This window comes from Protopterus annectens, chromosome 12.part0 (assembly GCF_019279795.1).
Source record: "Protopterus annectens isolate FY-2018-M chromosome 12.part0, PAN1.0, whole genome shotgun sequence".
NCBI lineage: Eukaryota > Metazoa > Chordata > Ceratodontiformes > Protopteridae > Protopterus > Protopterus annectens.
The window spans coordinates 12,988,364-13,006,150 of record NC_056746.1 but is presented as its reverse complement, the minus strand read 5'-3'; the positions used below and the strand labels follow the sequence as shown (position 1 = coordinate 13,006,150).

Genomic DNA, 17,787 nt, shown 5'->3' with positions numbered 1-17,787 from the left:
TGCATGAGGTATGAATGACTTTTGCAGCAAACTAGATTTGGGGACATGGAGCAGTGCACCATGGGATACCTGCTTAGCCCAGCCAATGAGAGATTGCGAGCTAGAAAAGTTGGCCGAGTTGGAGCCGATATTCGGCTCCGAACCCACGAGTAAGAATGTGAGGCGAGATGGACTACATACATCGAACGTTATGGTAAGTACATAACTTCCTGTTTAATAAAGAAGTTTTGAAAATGCTACAGTGATGTACATCAACAAGCAGGAACCTACTAGTACAAACAGGCTGTGACTCTCAACAATAGATTGAAGATGTATATAAAGTGCCTTGGTGTAGGATTCTGCATCCTGGATATCATTATCCTTCTGCAAGGGAATAGTGAAGCTTTCCACTTCTGACGCAAGTAGTTTGAAGTTTGCTTTGGAAAGGTTTTTTATGATGGTTTCTTTGACTGGGGGAGGTGGAGGGGTGAGGACGTCCAGGGTTATCAGTTTGTGGTCTGATTTGACCAGAGACGGAGTGATAACGGGTGTGGTACAATGGGCGCCCATATTTGTTATGACTAAATCCAATATGTTGTCCCCTCTAGTGGGAGAACATACCAGTTGTTCAAGGGCATTTGAATTTATAAATTCTGTGAACCGCTGGGCATAGGAGTTGGAACTTTGGTAGCTCACCCAGTCTATCCCAGGGTAGTTGAAATCACCCAAAATTATGGTGTTGGGTAGGACCTTTATATTTTCCAATGCCTCAAGGAATGCTGAGTGAGCATCTTGGGGCATGGTGGGTGATCTATAACAGGCTACGACTTGAAATGTGGTTTTGCCTGCTGATAGTTGCGCATGGATGATCTCTGAGGCATCATGCTGCGCCACTAACCTGGAGATGTGGGTATCCTTGATGAATATGGATGCACCTCCGCCCTTTGTACTGCGATCCAGTAACTTAGGCTGGAAGGTATGATATGAATTGTAACCTGGTAGTGCTGGGGTGCTCTCTGGAGCCTTGAACCAGGTTTCCGTCACTGCACAAACATCAATTTTCTCCATACTGAGGAGTGCCTCGAGTGCATGCATTTTGAGGTTGAGACTTCTGGCGTTGAGTAGCACTACCCTTAGTTTTTGGTTACCTGTGCTGGTTACGGTGGTTGGTTTGTCCTTTGAGCCTTGCCTAAAAAAGGCACTATGGGGACGGCAAGAGCCTTGGCCAGTATTCAAAAGCCTAGGGGTGACAGGTGCAAACCATCTCTGGCGAAACAGCGAGGCTTGTCTGTCATGTCATCCCAGGCAGACAGACACTGGATCCCCTTAGAGTGACACCAGAAGCTTAGCCAGTTGTTGAAATTGATCATTTTGTCTTTGTATTGTGGTATCATTCTAGGTGAAGGTAGTATGCTACTCAAGGTCAGGGTCATACCAGCTTGGGCTACATGATCAGAGAGCTCCTCAATGTCTCTCTTCATGTAGTCCAGGGAGGTACGTCTTAGATCATTCACACCAACATGTACAATTACAGTGTCATACTTGTACTTGTTCTGGAGTGACCTAAGTGCCTGTGTTATGTGGCGGATCCTAGCACCCGACAGGCAGCTGACAGTAACCTTCTCCTTGTTCAGCCTGGTGAGTGGAACATCTGTGTGTTTTACTATAGAGTCTCCTATTACTACCGTGTTAGGTATGGTGTTTTGCCTTAGGGACTGTCATGAGGCACACTGCTGAGGTGAATTATGTGTTTTCTGGCTTGTGTTTGGAGGTGCAGGTTGCTTTCTTGTCTGCTTTGGAGGGCACTGTTTCTTTTTCAGATTGGTACCTAATGACTCCGAATAGGTTTTTGTGTATTTGTGTGTATGTTTTGTCGGTGCTTGTTTTGTAGATCCATGTGTGACTGGTGGTGTGATGCTAGTGTCTCTCTTCTCCTCTCGACTGTCTGTTACAGTCATGGGTTGAGAGTGCTTAGCCTCCAGTCTGGCTGTGTATTTGCATCTCTCACAAGTGTTTGTGTCTAGAGGTAAGAGGAGAGGGTTGTCTGTATACATCAGGCAGTTGTGACATTGCCTCAGGATGCCCATTTCCACCAGATGAACTGGAAAGTACAGCTGAAGCTGACCTCTGGACATGCTTGGAAAAGTGAATTTCACTTGTCTTGCGGACAGTCAGGGGTCTTATGCTGTATTATAATAGTGCTGTCTAGGAGATTTGGAAAATAATAGTGCAGTCTAGGAGATTTGGACAAGTGCTGATTTGGGTTATGCAAGTGCTGCAATAAGAGCAGTTGATCTGAAGCACTTGAGTTGAGGCTTGCCTAGTTCTAAGGGTAAATTTGCAGCACAGACTTTGTGGAGCCAGGAATAGTATACCCCAGCTAACCGGCGCTGACCGTTGTTCTGTGCGCAAGACTGCACAAAAAGAGAGTTGCAGAGTTTTAAGAGAGAGATCAAGGAGTGTGGAACTGACCCAAAATGGCCAATAAAACTACAGTTTCTAGGCAGTAACCACTCCTACAAGGACAGGCAGGCGGCTCAGTATTAACCACTGCCACTGGTGAACACAGAGACTTCCCTTTAGCCCAAGTAAGCACTGGCCTCCAAGAAACTTGCAAACAGTTCAGAACAGCAACTCTGTAACTGAACTTTTTTTTTTAAATTATCGAAAGTGGGAAAATAGCAAGATTTTTTTGTTTTTTTGCTTTTGTTTAAGGATAGCAGAGACACACAAGTAGCAAACTAGTCAGAACAGTGCAATAAACGACCCCAACACGTGTGTGCTAGGTCAGAGGCAGGTAAAATGCAATTTTAAGAAAAAAATATTTTAAATTAAGTGCAACACAAAAAATGCAATAAACAGGCTCTAGGTATGTTCTAAATACTGTTTCGAACACAGATGTCAACTTTTGCAAGCAAGAAAACGGTGAAAAGTAGGCGGCAATGCAGTTTTTCTAAGAAATAAATCGGAAGAAAATATTTAAAATCTCAAAAGTGGCTCCTTTCTTCTCTCAGCGTTTTCTCCTCTTGGTAGGTGCTTCAGCAACAACTATCAAGCCTGGAAAGATGCCAAAACCACGCAATTGCGGGGTTTTAAGAGAGAGAGAGAGAGATCAAGGAGTTTGGAATTGACCCAAAATAGCCAATAAAACTACAGTTTCTAGGCAGTAACCACTCCTACAGGGACAGGCAGGCTGATCAGTGTTAACCACTGCCACTTGTGAATACAGAGACTTCCCTTTAGCCCAAGTAAGCACTGGCCTCCAAGAAACTTACAGTTCAGAACAGCAACTCTGTAACTGAACTTTTTTTTAATTATAGAAAGTGGGAAAATAGCAAGATTTTTTTGTTTTTTTGTTTGATAGCAGAGACACACAAGTAGCAAACTAGTCAGAACAGTGCAATAAATGACCCCAACACGTGTGCTAGGTCAGAGGCAGTTAAAATGCAATTTTAAGAAAAAAATATTTTAAATTAAGTGCAACACAAAACATACAATGAACAGGTTCTAGGTATGTTGACAGGCATGGACATGGCATGGACCGTGCTATCCCACATATAACCAAGACTCCTTCCTCAAGCAAGAAGAAACCAGTCTGGTGGACCCTGGCCATAAGCAAACTATACAATAAAAGGAGGAGACTTATACAAAAAAGGCCAACTCTCAAGTAGAAAAATCATCCCTGATCAGCATTAGTAAGAAATTGAGGGCCCTCATCAAGTCAACTAAAGCAAATTTCGAAAAGAAAGTTGCCAAGGATAACCATAAGGCATTCTATGGTTATGTCAAAAATCTAAATGGCAACGCTCAGGTCTGTTCTGAGCTAGTACGAAATGGAACAAAATACACTGATCCCACTGACATTGCCAACATCTTGGCTGATAGGTTCAGTGCAAATCCCCCCCTCCCCCCCTCACCAGCTATAGGGCCTATTATTATTCCAGGGGATTGTGTAACTCCAATTATTACTGATACGTTGGTTAATAAGGCTCTATCTAAAGCTAAAAACACTGCCTCCGTGGGACCAGATGATGTCCCGGGCTGTGTCATACACAAGCTCCAAAATGAATTAACCCTGCATCTGAATACCCATGTTCAGTCTCAGCCTCTCGACAGGATATGTGCCCATAGAATGGCACACAGCAATAGTGGTTCCGCTGCACAAGGGTGGGCCCACAACCGACCCTGGGAACTACCGACCAATAAGCCTGACCAGTCTGATCTGTAAGGCAATGGAGCGAATCATTATGGAACTCATAAATGGAGAGATTGGGAACCTCCAAACACTTGACCCCACACAGTTCGGCTTCGTCAAGGGCAGATTATGCCTCCTGAACCTGGTGGACTTCTTTGAGACAGTTACTCAAGCTATAGATAAGGGAAAGGAGGTACACATGGCTTACCCTTGACCTTGCTAAAGCATTTGACACCATTCCCCATTCGGTTATTATAGTTAAACTCACCAACCTGGGCATAAAGCCTTACGTCACAAGATGGATCGCAAACTGGCTCTCAGACAGATCCCACAAAGTAAGAGTAGCGGGATCTATGTCTGAATCCAGACCATTAACGAGCGGTGTGCCTCAGGGCTCTGTCCTGAGGCCCCTCCTGTTTGGCATATACTTCTCAGAAGTACAGGCTAGCACTGAAGGGCTGTGGCTGACCAAGTTTGCGGACGACTGCAAACTAGGTACTATAATAGAGTCTCCGGCCGACATGGATATCCTCCAGAAGGGCCTTAATGAGACTGATGCATGGTGTCAAAGCCATGGTCACAAGCTAAATGCTAAAAAATGCGTAGTAATCCCCTTTGGAAAAAACAGAGTACCCGCGAACTACCGCATAGGAGGTAACCCCCTGAAATCTGAAGTAATAAGGGATCTAGGGACCCAAGTAGATAGTCAGCTTTCCTTTGATAACCATGTTGCCAAGGTGGTTAGAAAATCCTTCTATGTGACCCATCTGATCACGAAAGGGTTCGCATCAAGATCTAAGGATGTAGTGGTGCCCCTCTACTCTTCCCTCATCAGACCCATTAATTGAGTACAATGCACCAATTGGAATGTACCTGGCTAGGCATCTCCAGCAGCTGGAGAGACCACAGAGGTACCTCACTAAGAGGATTACTGGCCTCAAACAGTTGCCCTATGCAGCACGATTGAAAAAACTAAGGTTTTTCTCTGTTGCATACCGCCTTCTCAGAGGCGATCTCTGACTAACCTACAGTGCCATGTCCAACCCAGACCTGTTGAACATGCTCCATCTTAGCAAAACCAAATCTACTCGAGCTACACGTTCTAGGGATATAAACCTCAGCACAACAATGAATAGAACATGCTGGAGGGATAGATTCCCTTCTCAAAGACTTCCCTTGCTATGGAACAAGGTCCCGATCTACATAATATATGCCTGTCGGGTGCTAGATTCCGACACATAACGCAAGCACTCAGGTCACTCCAAAGCAAATACAAACTCAGTCATTGTACATGCTGGTGTGAATGACCTGAGACGTACCTCCCGGGACTACATGAAAAGAGACATAGAGGAGCTCTCTGATCATGTAGCCCAGGCTGGTATGACCCTGACCTTGAGCAGCATCTTACCCTCACCTAGAATGATGCCACAATACAAAGACAAAATGATCGATTTTAACAATTGGCTAAAATTTTGGTGTCATTCAAAGGGGATCCAGTGTCTATCAGCCTGGGATGACATGCTCGACAAGCCACGTTGCTTCGCTAGGGACGGCTTGCACCTGTCACCACTGGGCTTTCGGATATTGGCAAAGGCTCTTGCCACCCCCATAGTGCCTTTTTTAGGCAAGGCTCAAAAGTCAAGCCCACCCTCATAGACAGCACAAGGAACAAGAAACTAAGGGTAATGCTGCTAAACGCCAGAAGTCTTAACCTCAAGATGCACGCACTCGAAGCTCTCCTCAGTATGGAGAACATCGATATCTGTGCAGTGACAGAAACCTGGTTCAAGGCTCCAGAGAGCACCCCAGCACTACCAGGCTATACCTCATATCATGCTTTTCGGCCCCAAAACCCGGACTGAACCACAAAAGGAGGGGGAGTTTCCATATTTATCAAGGATATCCACACCTCCAGGTTAGTGGCATTGCACGAAGTATCGGAGACCATCCATGTGCAACTAACAGTGGGCACGACTGCTTTTAAGTTTATTGCATCCTACAGACCACCCTCTCAGTCAGGAATCCCATTCGGCTTTCCTGAAAACATTGGAGAACATGAAGATCTCTCCGAACACCATTATATTGGGTGACTTCAAGTACCCAAACATTGACTGGAAGCACTACTCAAGCCCCAGCACCTTAGCCCAAAGATTCCTGGAAATTATAAACTCAAATGCTATGGAACAACTAGTCACCACTCCCACAAGAGGGGACAACATACTAAACCTGATCATTACCAACATGGGGACTCTATGCTCCACACCAGAAGTATATCCCTCATTGGTAAGATCAGACCATAAATTAATTTCACTGGATGTCCACATCCCGACCCCACCCCCAGCCTAGAAAACCACGGTGAACAACTTCTCAAAAGCGAACTTCTCACTTCTCAAAACCTAAGTGGAATCCTTCAAGGCCCCAGGGCCAGTGGAAACTACAGCCCAAACTGCAGAATCCTATATAAATGCATTCTACGGACATCTCCAGGAATGCATGGATCATGCTATCCCAAACAAAACCAAGACCCAATCATCCAAAGGCAGGCGTCCAGTCTGGTGGACCCCTGCCATAAATAAACTGTACAACAGAAGGAGGAAGCTACTACATGATAGAGCAAAATCCCTAATAGGGAAGGCATCTCTGATCAGTACTAGCAAAAAATTACGATCCCTCATAAAATCCTCCAAGGCCAGAAAAATTGCACAGGACACCAAAGACAATCATAAGGCTTTTTTCAGTTATGTTAGAAACCTGGGATGCAACTCCCAGACTTGTTCTGAGTTGATTCTAAGCGACAAAAATACACTGAACCCACAGACATCGCCAATATCCTGGCAGACAGGTTCAGTGCAAACTCCCCCCTCCCCCCAAAAGAGCAAGTATCTATCCCGGCAGAGGGCTGCCTCCCAAACATCTCAGATGCTCAGGTGAAGGCTGCCCTCTCCAAAGCAAAAAACACTGCTTCCATGGGACCAGATGGCGTCCCAGGTTGCGTCCTACATGAACTACAAGAGGAACTAATCCCTCAAATAAAACAGCTATACAATCTCAGCCTCACTACAGGATATGTGCCCACAGAATGGCGTACAGCAACAGTGGTCCCACTCCACAAAGGTGGAGCCTCTACGGACCCTGGAAACTATCGTCCCATAAGCCTGATTAGCTTAGTCTGTAAGGCTATGGAGAGGATCATCATGGAGCTCATAAACAAAGACATTGGGGACCTACAGACACTAGATCCTACCCAGTTTGGCTTTGTCAAGGGCAGATCCTGCCTTTTGAACCTGGTTGACTTCTTCGAAACAGTCACCAAAGCCATAGATGAAGGGAAGGTGGTCCACACAGCCTATCTGGACCTTGCAAAGGCATTTGACACAATACCCCACTTGGGCATCATAGATAAGCTATCAAGCTTAAATATAAACCCCTATGTCACAAGATGGGTCACAAACTGGCTCAAAGACAGAACCCAGAGAGCGAGAGTTGCTGGAGCCATGTCAGACTCGAAACTGGTCACAAGTGGCATCCCACAGGGTTCTGTCCTGGGACCACTCTTCTTCGGTATATACTTTTCTGAGGTACAGGCAAACGTGGGAGGGCTATGGCTCACCAAGTTCGCAGATGACTGCAAACTGGGCGCCATAATCAACTCTCCAGCTGACACAAACATCCTTCAAAAAGGTCTCACAGAGACAGATAACTGGTGCTAGCGCCATGGTTTTAAAGCTAAATGCCAAAAAATGTATAGTCATACCCTTTGGCAAAAACAATGTGCCCACAAATTACCACATAGGCGGAAACCCATTAAGTACAGAGAAAGTTATTAGGGACCTGGGGACCCAAGTTGATAGCAATCTCTCCTTTGAAAACCACATTGCCAAAGTGGTTAGAAAGACCTTCTACATAGCCCACCTCATCACAAAGGGTTTCACATCTAGATCAAGAGAGGTAATCGTGCCCCTTTATTCATCCCTCATCAGGCCCATCATAGAATACAATGCCCCTTTTGGGATGTACCTTACCTGACACCTGCAGCAATTAGAAAGACCCCAAAAGTATCTCACCAAGAGGATCAAGGGTCTCAAACAGATGCCATATGCTGCTCGGTTAAAAAAACTCCAGCTCTACTCAAGTTGCATACTGCCTACTTCGAGGCGATCTATGCCTGACATACAAAGCTATGTCAAATCCAGAATTAATGGACATGCTCCACCTCAGTAAATCTAAATCCCTTAGAGCCACACGCTCGAGGGACTTGAACCTCAGCACAGAAATAAATAGAACTTGCTGGAGGGACAGGTTCATAACCCAGAGGCTCCCTTCTCTCTGGAATAGAATTCCAGTTCGTGAGGCAGAGCACCTCACTGAATCTCTTCAAGAAGAATCTCGATAAGTGGATGGGGGATCGTAGGTTTGTCCCAGGGATTACCCCCGTGTCACTATTAGACATAGGTGCACAGTAAACTAAACCTTAAAAAGGGCACAGTATACTCAAATCAAGGGGTGGCGTAAGCCATACAGAATCGGGCTAGGCTTATAATTGCCCCAGGGCAGATAGCCTAGTATGAACCTATAAGACAGAGACCCTCACTATCACTCTTCAAGAGGAACCTTGACAAGTGGATGGGTAACAAAAAGTTCACACCAGGGATCATACCAACAGCTCTACTAGATAGGGGGCCAAGGGTACTAGCTGCTAGATCAAGGGCTTAGGGAACTAACCAAAGGGGCGGTGAATACCGCACAATGTGGATGGGCTAATATATGCCTTCGGGCAGATAGCCCAGTACCTACCTATGAACCTAACCTATGAACCTGCATGCCTTCTGATGAAAGCAGAGTGACAGACAGGCTGAGCATGTCACATACTGACCCACATGAACAGATGCTAAACAGAGATGTTTTCCTGAATCTGACCAGGATGTAAGATGTGCCACATATAGACCTTTTTGACTCCACAACTGAACAGAATTCTGAGAAATTCTGCTACAAACTTGCAACTCCAAGAGTCTGCTTGAAAGATGCATTCTCCCACAAATGGACAGGTCTGTTGCTGTATGCTTTTATTGCTATACCCTGGGTATTACTAAAAATCGAGGGGGACATAAAAACTATAGTGATAGCACCCTTTAAGCCTAAACAGCTTTTTTTTTCCTCTTGCACAGCCTAGCAGGAGACAGAAGGAAAGTTCAGTTTGTGGACCCCATTCAAAACAAACGGCCACTTTTGCATGCTAACCTAGAACACCCTAAGACTGACAGCTTACATGACTCCACCCTATTCCCAATTAGGCACTTTTATTTAGAGGATATGCCAAATACTATGAGGGACGTAAAGCAAACACAATAACATATTACTTAGACAAGTAGAAAAGATCCTCAGTCTGGTGCTTATTCAGAGGCCAGGACCCAAATGCTGCACAAGTGGCAGTGGTCCTGGATTACCTATCAGACTTTTTCAAGACCAGCCTTTCCAGTGCTACATTTTAAAGATCCACAATTTTGCTGTCTCAGCCTGCCTTAGACATGAATCCCACCTTGTACTCTAAACTTCTAATTAAACATTTCTTAACAGGTGTTTTGCATTTCTGATTTTTTGAAGAAGGTGGTAGTTCCACTATGTGAACTCATCTCTGACCAAGAAAAACAAGAAAAAACTGACCCTAGCCCCTTTGAACCAAGTGATTCAGCCCCCTTTAAAGTTTCTGTTCTTGAAGACGCTGCTATTGGCCATCATTTCTGCTACAGGTATTTAAGAACTACAAACTTTGATTTGCAGGGAATCCTTTAGTTTTTTCATCAGGTAAGTGTATCTTTGAAATTGCCTCTTAATCCAGCTGTTAACTATCTGTGTTTTCCCCACTCTCAAAAAAGTGGAGAATACCCTACATTCCTTGGATTTCAGTAATTTTAACACTTTACATCCCCTTGTTGTAACTGCTGAAATTGTACCTACACAGAACAAAATAATGTAGAAAAACAGGTCAGCTCATTGTGTCCCTGGCTTAAGGGTAGGAGGAAAACAGTCAAGCAGAAACTTTCAAAATGGATTGCCCATTGCATTTGTTTACTTTTATGACAGAGCAATTTCTAGACATGCCAAACTCATTGTATTGCAGCCACTGCCTCCACCACAGAATTCTTGTTGGTTGGGGTGGGTCAGTGCCCAGTGCATCTTAGGAACGCCCACCTGGTTCTCAGTTACATATATTCTTAAGACATTACAATCTGGTGGTCGCATGTAGAACTAAGGCAGGTTTGCCTCTGCCATCGCCGTCCTGAAAGGCTTGCTGTCATGAGTTTTTTTCTTGATTTCAGCACCTGTAATCTTGCTTTGTGAATCTTTCCAATAGTGATGTCTGCAACAGTGAATGTTATAATGAATGTAGTGTAGTTGTTAGGAACTTACAAAAAATGTAGATAAGAGTATACTGTTGCAACCCATGTTCTCTCTCACTTTCTCTTTCTTCTACTTTGACCTCTGCTTGGAGTTGGCATTCAGGTTGATCTTTTTCTTTCCTTCTCATCTCTTGTCATCTCCCATCCCTCTCTAACTTTGCCGTGCTTCCCATTGATAGAGCTTTGGATCCTGTGGGTTGAGTCTGTAGCACAGGGGATTCCACCACTCAGTCCACTTGGTCTCTAATGACCGTCTTTACTCACGTTTCCAGAATAAGAAAGCTCTGAAGATGACATTTGTTGTCCCTTTTATGCCACCAACACCCTTACTTAGCAGTCAAGAAGTTGTCAGCCAAAGCCTTGTGGGAAAATAAATCTGTGGAAGTCTGGCCAGTTTGTTTGCTACCTGTGGATGGGTATTCTAACAATGACTGTGACAGTGAGTGTACTCTTAACATCTGTATTTGTAGTAAGTTTCTAACACAACTTTAATTGTTAAGATGAGATACTGTTATTCTCTGCAAATAATCTTCTGGTTAATGATCTCTGTTATTTTGAGATAGCCCTGATGAGTCACAAGTTGTGATTAATTTTGCATACTTCTCCACAGCCTGTGTGTGGATATTTAGGTAGCTACATTTATGGTCATTGACACACTTTTAATTCATTGGCACTTAGTTCAAGCTGCTTCAGTCTCACTGATTAATGCCTACTCCCCCCCCTTTTTTTTAAATACACATGTTGGTTTCATATTTAAATAGACATTACACTTTAGTTCTGTTAACGTTGCTTCCTTTGACAACATTTAATTTCCTTGCTGTGTTAATCAGACTTGCATTTCCCAGTTTTGCCATTTTCCACTCTGGATTATGCAGCATTTGCCATCACCTACAATGATTGAGAACATTGTCTTTACATTTACCTTGATGGTGGTTAAAAATGCTGCACAGGTGGATTTTATTAGTTTAAAATATTATAATTTACTGTTAAAATGGTCTTGGCAGCTTATTAGAAAGGCATTGCAAGGTTTATAAGGACATTAGCTTTATAATTTGCTATGTTGGCATTGATGGGTTTACTATTTGATAACACAGTTATGATTCATGGTTTCTTAATTATTTCTTTTGATAAGATAATGACTTAATACTGCAAATACACCAGAAACAGCACTATAAAGACAGCTGATTTGGGGATTTTATTTTATTTATTTTACATTTGTTAACCGGGGGTGTCTGAGCCGAAAAGGCCCTTTTTCAGCAGAGGCCCGGGGAGAAAGTTCCACAAAGAAAAATTTCAGACACATTTAGTTATTTAGACATGATCAGTATACACACAAATTACAGGAGACATGTTTTTGCAATGGTATGCGGCACATAAACAGTTACAGTGAAGAGAACAAACAAAAAATATTAATTTAAAAAATAAAGGTAATTAATAGATTTGTGGTGTACAGCTGAAATTTGGAACATAGGTAGAAGTACATACATAGTACACAGGTACAGTACATACACTGTAGATTAGCCAGCGTTTGTGAGTAAGATTGAAAACTATTATCAAGTGCTCTAGGTGTTGTATGTATGTGTTCTCCGCTTTCACTAGCCTGTGGAGCAATCATGGCACTGCCAACTTTCCTTGAGATGGTGCCTGATGAGGTCTTTAAAGGAGGCTTTGGATGATGTGTTTTGAATGCTTGTAGGGGCAGAGTTCCATTTTTTAGCCACTGAACTACTATATAGTGCATCTCCAAATCTATTGTAGCTGTTGGTGACTTCTGGTAGTAGTTTGCTTGATGATCTAAGAGGCTTTTTGGCTGAGTGATGTTGTACTAGGTTTTTGAGGGCAGGACACTTATTGGGGAGGTAATAGATAGAATGACAGAGGCAGAGCTGATTGTAGGTTAGGAGGTTGGGCAGTTCAAGCCAGTGGAGAGCTGTCTCAAAGCAGTACAGTGATGAGTTCTATATGAGGAATTTGCAGCAAAGCGGGCAATTCTGTTCTAGCAGGCTTCCATTTTGCTTAGTTCAGTTTTGTTGAGATTAGTCCGAATGGGAGATGCATTAGAAGTAGGGTGGATAGAAGTTGGGAGCGAGCAATGGCTGATCTTGTGGTGTTGGTTAGAAATGGTTTGATACGGTAGAGCGACCCCAGTTTGGCATGTACTTTTTTTAATAGTTAAGTTGAGATAACTATCAAATTTTAGGTGGGATAAGAGAGTGCCATGGGATTTTATTAAGCCTGGGCCATTGTAATTCTGTGAACACATTTAATGTGAAATGTTTACTTTGCATCACAGAAAATGGCAATGATGATAGTGCTTTGTCTTGGCAGCAGTAAATGATTTGCTGCCTATGAGAGCAGTGAAATTTCATACCTATGAAATGTGACTTTCACTTACTTTTTTTTTCAGATGGCAGCCAGTTTCATGGGAAAGGGGCTAATATCCAGAGAAAATTGCAGTGAAGAGAGAGACCTTCAGCCGTATCCTAGTTACTGCACTGCAGAAACGTAGAAGTGACTCATAAGAAAATGAAAGGACCTTCATGATGATGTCTTCTCCCATACGGGAAGTCGTGTAGCCTGTACATCACTTCAGCTGGATATTCTAATCAGACCTTCCAAAAGGAGGACTGTATCTTTATGTAGCTGTGCACTAGCCTGAGTGGTAATGGTTTGGAGAACTGAAAGCATTCAAGGAGGCATATTTTCTTTAAAACTGCAAACAAATGCCACCTAAAAGTGTTTACATATGAGAAGGGGCTAGGACCACTGGATGCTGCCTACAGCTGACTTTGAGTCTTTCAACATCTTTTAAAAAACAAAAGTTTAATTGCATTAGAATATGATCAGCATTTCATTCTGGTTTTGGAGTTGCTTGGTGAGGCACTGATTTGCAAGCAAAGTTAATTTCTATTGTATTAGAGCTGTTTTCTTACTGAAATTCTTAGTCTGCCCATTAATCATGTATATGAATTAGAACTGTAGGTTGTTCCTGAACGTTCCAGAAAACTTCCTCTTATTCTGTTTGGATCCCATGTACAATTTTTTAACAAATGTTGCATTTTTTATACAGATACTTGGTGAATGTATTGGATGTTACAGGGTGGAAGCATGATTCTGATATTTAGGCGTTTGTTTTCCAGAGTACAAGAAATTTATATAAGGGCGATGTCGAATATTTACTGTGTTTAGGGACTGGAACATCACACCTGCTTTCTCTGTGCAGAATTCTTAAGAAAATGTAAACTCAGTGCCTTTCCTGGTGTGATAAGAAATTAAGTAAATGAGTTGTATAGTGATACTAAAAATATTACATACCTCCTTAACCTCTCCTCCCCAAAAACCCTGTTATATTGAAGTTTTACTTTGAATGTAGTCAATCCATGCTTAATTTTGTAAATACATTCTACTTGTACATATTTTGCAGGTCTATATACATTGCAGCAGTTTTAATACATTTTCTCCCCCTCTTCATTGTAACTTTTCTTGAATGAAATTATGAGCTGCTTTTTAAGTTACAATGCCAAACAGTGTGCTTCCTATTTTGGAAGTGCTGTCTTTTATGAAACAGAGAAGCTGCATTCAGTCCATTAAAGACATTTAAAGCCTAACTGCCTTCTAAGGACTGAGTGTTTTTCTAACTCTAGCCCCAAAGGTTCAGAAAATAAAACTCCAGTTTTTCACAAGCTGGTGAGCTGGAAAGAAACTTACTGGTGAGAAACCATTTTGATTGTTTACATACAAACCTGAATATTTGCACTGTCCCTCACACTAGGCACAATGCCCCCACTGTATGATTGTTTCTCTAAGGTAGAGGCAGAGTGCTATGCTTCTTTTTGGAATATTTTGTGTAATGTCTTCAGTCTTGAAAGGGGTAGGGTGGCAGCATGGTTATGCTGAAAATACAGCAGTTTTGTAAGCTAGTTGGACGCATGTGTATTTCATATTAGCAGTTCCTACTCTCTTGGAACATGTACATTTTCTTGTTGCATTTGCATGATAACAGCACACTTAGTACCAGATCCTTTAGCGAGAGGATACCGGATGCAGTGGTAAATTGACAGTTACCGTAGTACTCATTTTAGAAACATTAGGATTGTCTGTCTGGCCTTGGGCTGGTGGAATCCCAGTGTTGCCCTGTGTGAAAAGAGGCAGAGTGGGTGTGGCTCGCAAGTAGCCTCGCCATACACCTCAGTTTATCAGCAGTTTTCAGTTAATGCAAATTACGGTCTTTGAAGAGCAAGGTCTGTGTTATAGGTATTTAGCATTTCTGTGCTATGACCTCTGCATCTACTGCAAAGCTGCCTTTTTTTATTCACATGTAGACTTGGTCAGTTTTTTTTTTCCTTTTCCCTCAGTCCCTAGTATTATTCCTTATCCTTTAACAAAAGTTCTTTTAGAGAGAACAAAGTTAATTCATGCTGCAAAACGGGGAAATGCTGCTTTTGAAAGGATCTTACTTGAGACTAGGATGCAGGTGTGAGGTATCCTTGCTTCAGTCCACCTGTAGTAATTGAGATGGCCACCTGAGGAAATGTTTTCATCTGATTTGATTTTGAATTTAGTTTTTTACTGATTTTTAATGTTTACATGTAGAGATTATTCAAAGTATTAATTTTTTTGTAAAAGGACATGTCAGAAAAACTGCACCATTGTCCTAATTGTAGCAGATGACATATTTATTTCTGATAAAATTTAAAATTCAGTTTGAGAGCTGTGCTTACAGAAATAAAAGAATAAAGTGCTGTGAAAAGCAGGTGGTGTGGTATCAGTGTTAAAAATTGAAACGAATAGCTGTGAAAAAGATCAGTCAGTCCACTCATTTTTTTCTGCTGTTTGTACTGAGTGTTTGTGGTTATGGGAATTTGCTTTATTTCCATCTTCCATGTTATCTGCTTTATGTTTTTCTGTGTGGTATTGGTCTGCAGAGATGACCATTTCAGCTCTTCCTGGTTAATTTGTTTTAGGTTCTTCTGAGTGGTATCAAATTTTGTGGTTAACTTTCTCTAATCTGAAAGTAAAACATTTTGTGGTTAACTTTCTTGAATCTGAAACTCTGCTGTGTAGATTCCTTCCCTCTCTTAGAACAGAAAACTGTATATATAGCCTTCTGCGTTTGCAACTTATCTCCACAGCTGCTAACATGGAAGTTCTGCTTCACCTGCACTGTATTTTTGCAGCTTTTTGTTTGGACTTCCACATTTTGTATAAAACCATTTTAACCATTATAACTGAAATTAACAGAAAGGTAGACAAGCCTTGTAATCTTTTATGTAAACTCTGAATCAAGATAGTAATTGATAACAGAGGTAACTCTTGCATCTGACAGACTTGTTGGCTTTGTTAGAAGTGCAGTAACTCCAGAGGAAGTGGGAAAGAGAATACATTCCATTGTCTGTCTTGACACAGAATTTGACACTTTATGCAAGTCTGTTAACTTTGAGGAAAGTGGGAAAGGTGACGCATGTCATTGTCCTTTTTGACACAAAGTTTTGTGAAACTGTACATCCAATAAAATTGATTTCAGTCACATTCATACCAGAGCTCTCAGGTAGGGGAACATTAATGTCTAGCATGGGAACCAAAGGTGTCTTGCTCATGTAGCCATAATAGAGTTTATAGTTGTGTTTTGGGTGTGGGGTCCTTCAAACGTATCTGGTAGATCTTTATCCGTGGTTCATATGCTGGGACAGTCTCTTGGAGCATATCATTTGATTGCAATGTGGCATCTGCGTAATGAGAAAGAAATGGAGAAGATGTTCCCTCTAACACCTCATGTTCCTGACATGATGGAGACCAGGAATGGGGTGGCAAAACAGCAAGCAGCACCAAGTGTGCTTTCAGTCATTTTATGCGCACACACTCAGTGTGTTGTGTACATTATTGCCACTTAGTCATGCTGCAGATGTCACAGTCTTAATTGGGGAATCAGGGCTTCTCATGCAGTTTAATGTAAATGAAGAGAGCCTATGTTTGTTGTAGTCTCGTGAGTGCTTCACAGTTTTGATATGAAATTTAAAAGCTGTCCTCCCCTTAGGGCCCCAGTCGCCAGAGGAGATGCTTATATCTCTATCTGTTAAAATGGGTGTCCCACAATGCTCTGTTCTTGGTCCATTACTTTTCAATATCTTTACCAATCTACTCTATACTTCCTGCCCCCAGTCATCCCCGGTACAATATGCTGATGACTCTACAGTCATCACCATTGCTGACATCCCCTCTATACTCATCTCTACCACCCAGGCATCCTTTAACTCAATAGAAACCTGGCTTTCAAAAAATCTGATTATTCTGAACCCAGAGAAAACTCCTTTTCTTACCCAAAAATGTCGACCACCTTAAACATACCTTCTGTATTCAGTCTCTCAATAACACTCCCATCAAAGTAGAATCAAGGACAAAACTCTTAGATGTCATCATAGATGATCAACTTAAGTTTGATTTTTATGTTAATAACTGTATTCAGAAGACTCGCCTAAAACTCTGCCTCCTGTATAGAAATAAAAGGTTTCTCACTAACAAAGTAAAAGTAACCCTCTGTCATGCTTACCTCCTACCCAGCCTAATTGTATAGCTCTCAACTCCTATCTCCTTACTAAATTAGAATCCGCATATAAGAAAGTACCTAGATTTGCAGCGCACCAGACTTAAAAATCCCATCACTGCCTCTCACTAAAATACTTAAACTGGCTAGAATTACCACACCATCTCCTCTCTCAGCTCCTGAGTATTCACTCCATACTATACCAGTTTTCCTACTGCCCCAGCTTATCTTCTCATCTCTCATTCTCTCACTAGATCTCTACGCAGCTCAGACCAAGACCTACTTCAGATCTATAAACCCAAAACCAAAATGGGTTGCACTCTCTATAGTTACCAACCTACCATTTCTTGGAACAGGCTTCCATTAGAAATTAGGTCTCTCAATCAACTTAATTCAAAGCAGCTACCAAGGAATATTTAAAAAGTCACTGGTCCTGTCTTTGTACTCACTCCTCCTAATTCTCTCTACTACCCTTAAAATAGTGCTCTATCTGGCTACTATACTGTTTCTTAACTGACCTGTTCTACTTTCATACCGCTTAGCCATTTCCAGGCCTTCTTTACCTTTCTTGTACGTGTTTTTTTTTTTTTTTTTTTTACCATGAAAAGTAATCTCCTAATGCTTCTATTAAAAAATACGCATCGCTCATCTCTCTCTTTCATTCATAATATACA

The 17,787-nt window shown here is 42.1% G+C and overlaps 1 protein-coding gene across 1 annotated transcript in view; it reads left to right on the top strand.

The window, feature by feature from the left end:
* UBN1 (ubinuclein 1) overlaps positions 1-16,107 on the top strand; it is a 772,140-nt gene extending 756,033 nt beyond the window's left edge. The window contains exon 14 of the mRNA XM_044090531.1: positions 12,980-16,107. Coding sequence (XP_043946466.1) covers positions 12,980-13,032 — 53 coding nt within the window. The 3' untranslated portion in view covers positions 13,033-16,107. The remainder of the gene's footprint in view (positions 1-12,979) is intronic.
* Positions 16,108-17,787: the final 1,680 nt, after the last annotated feature.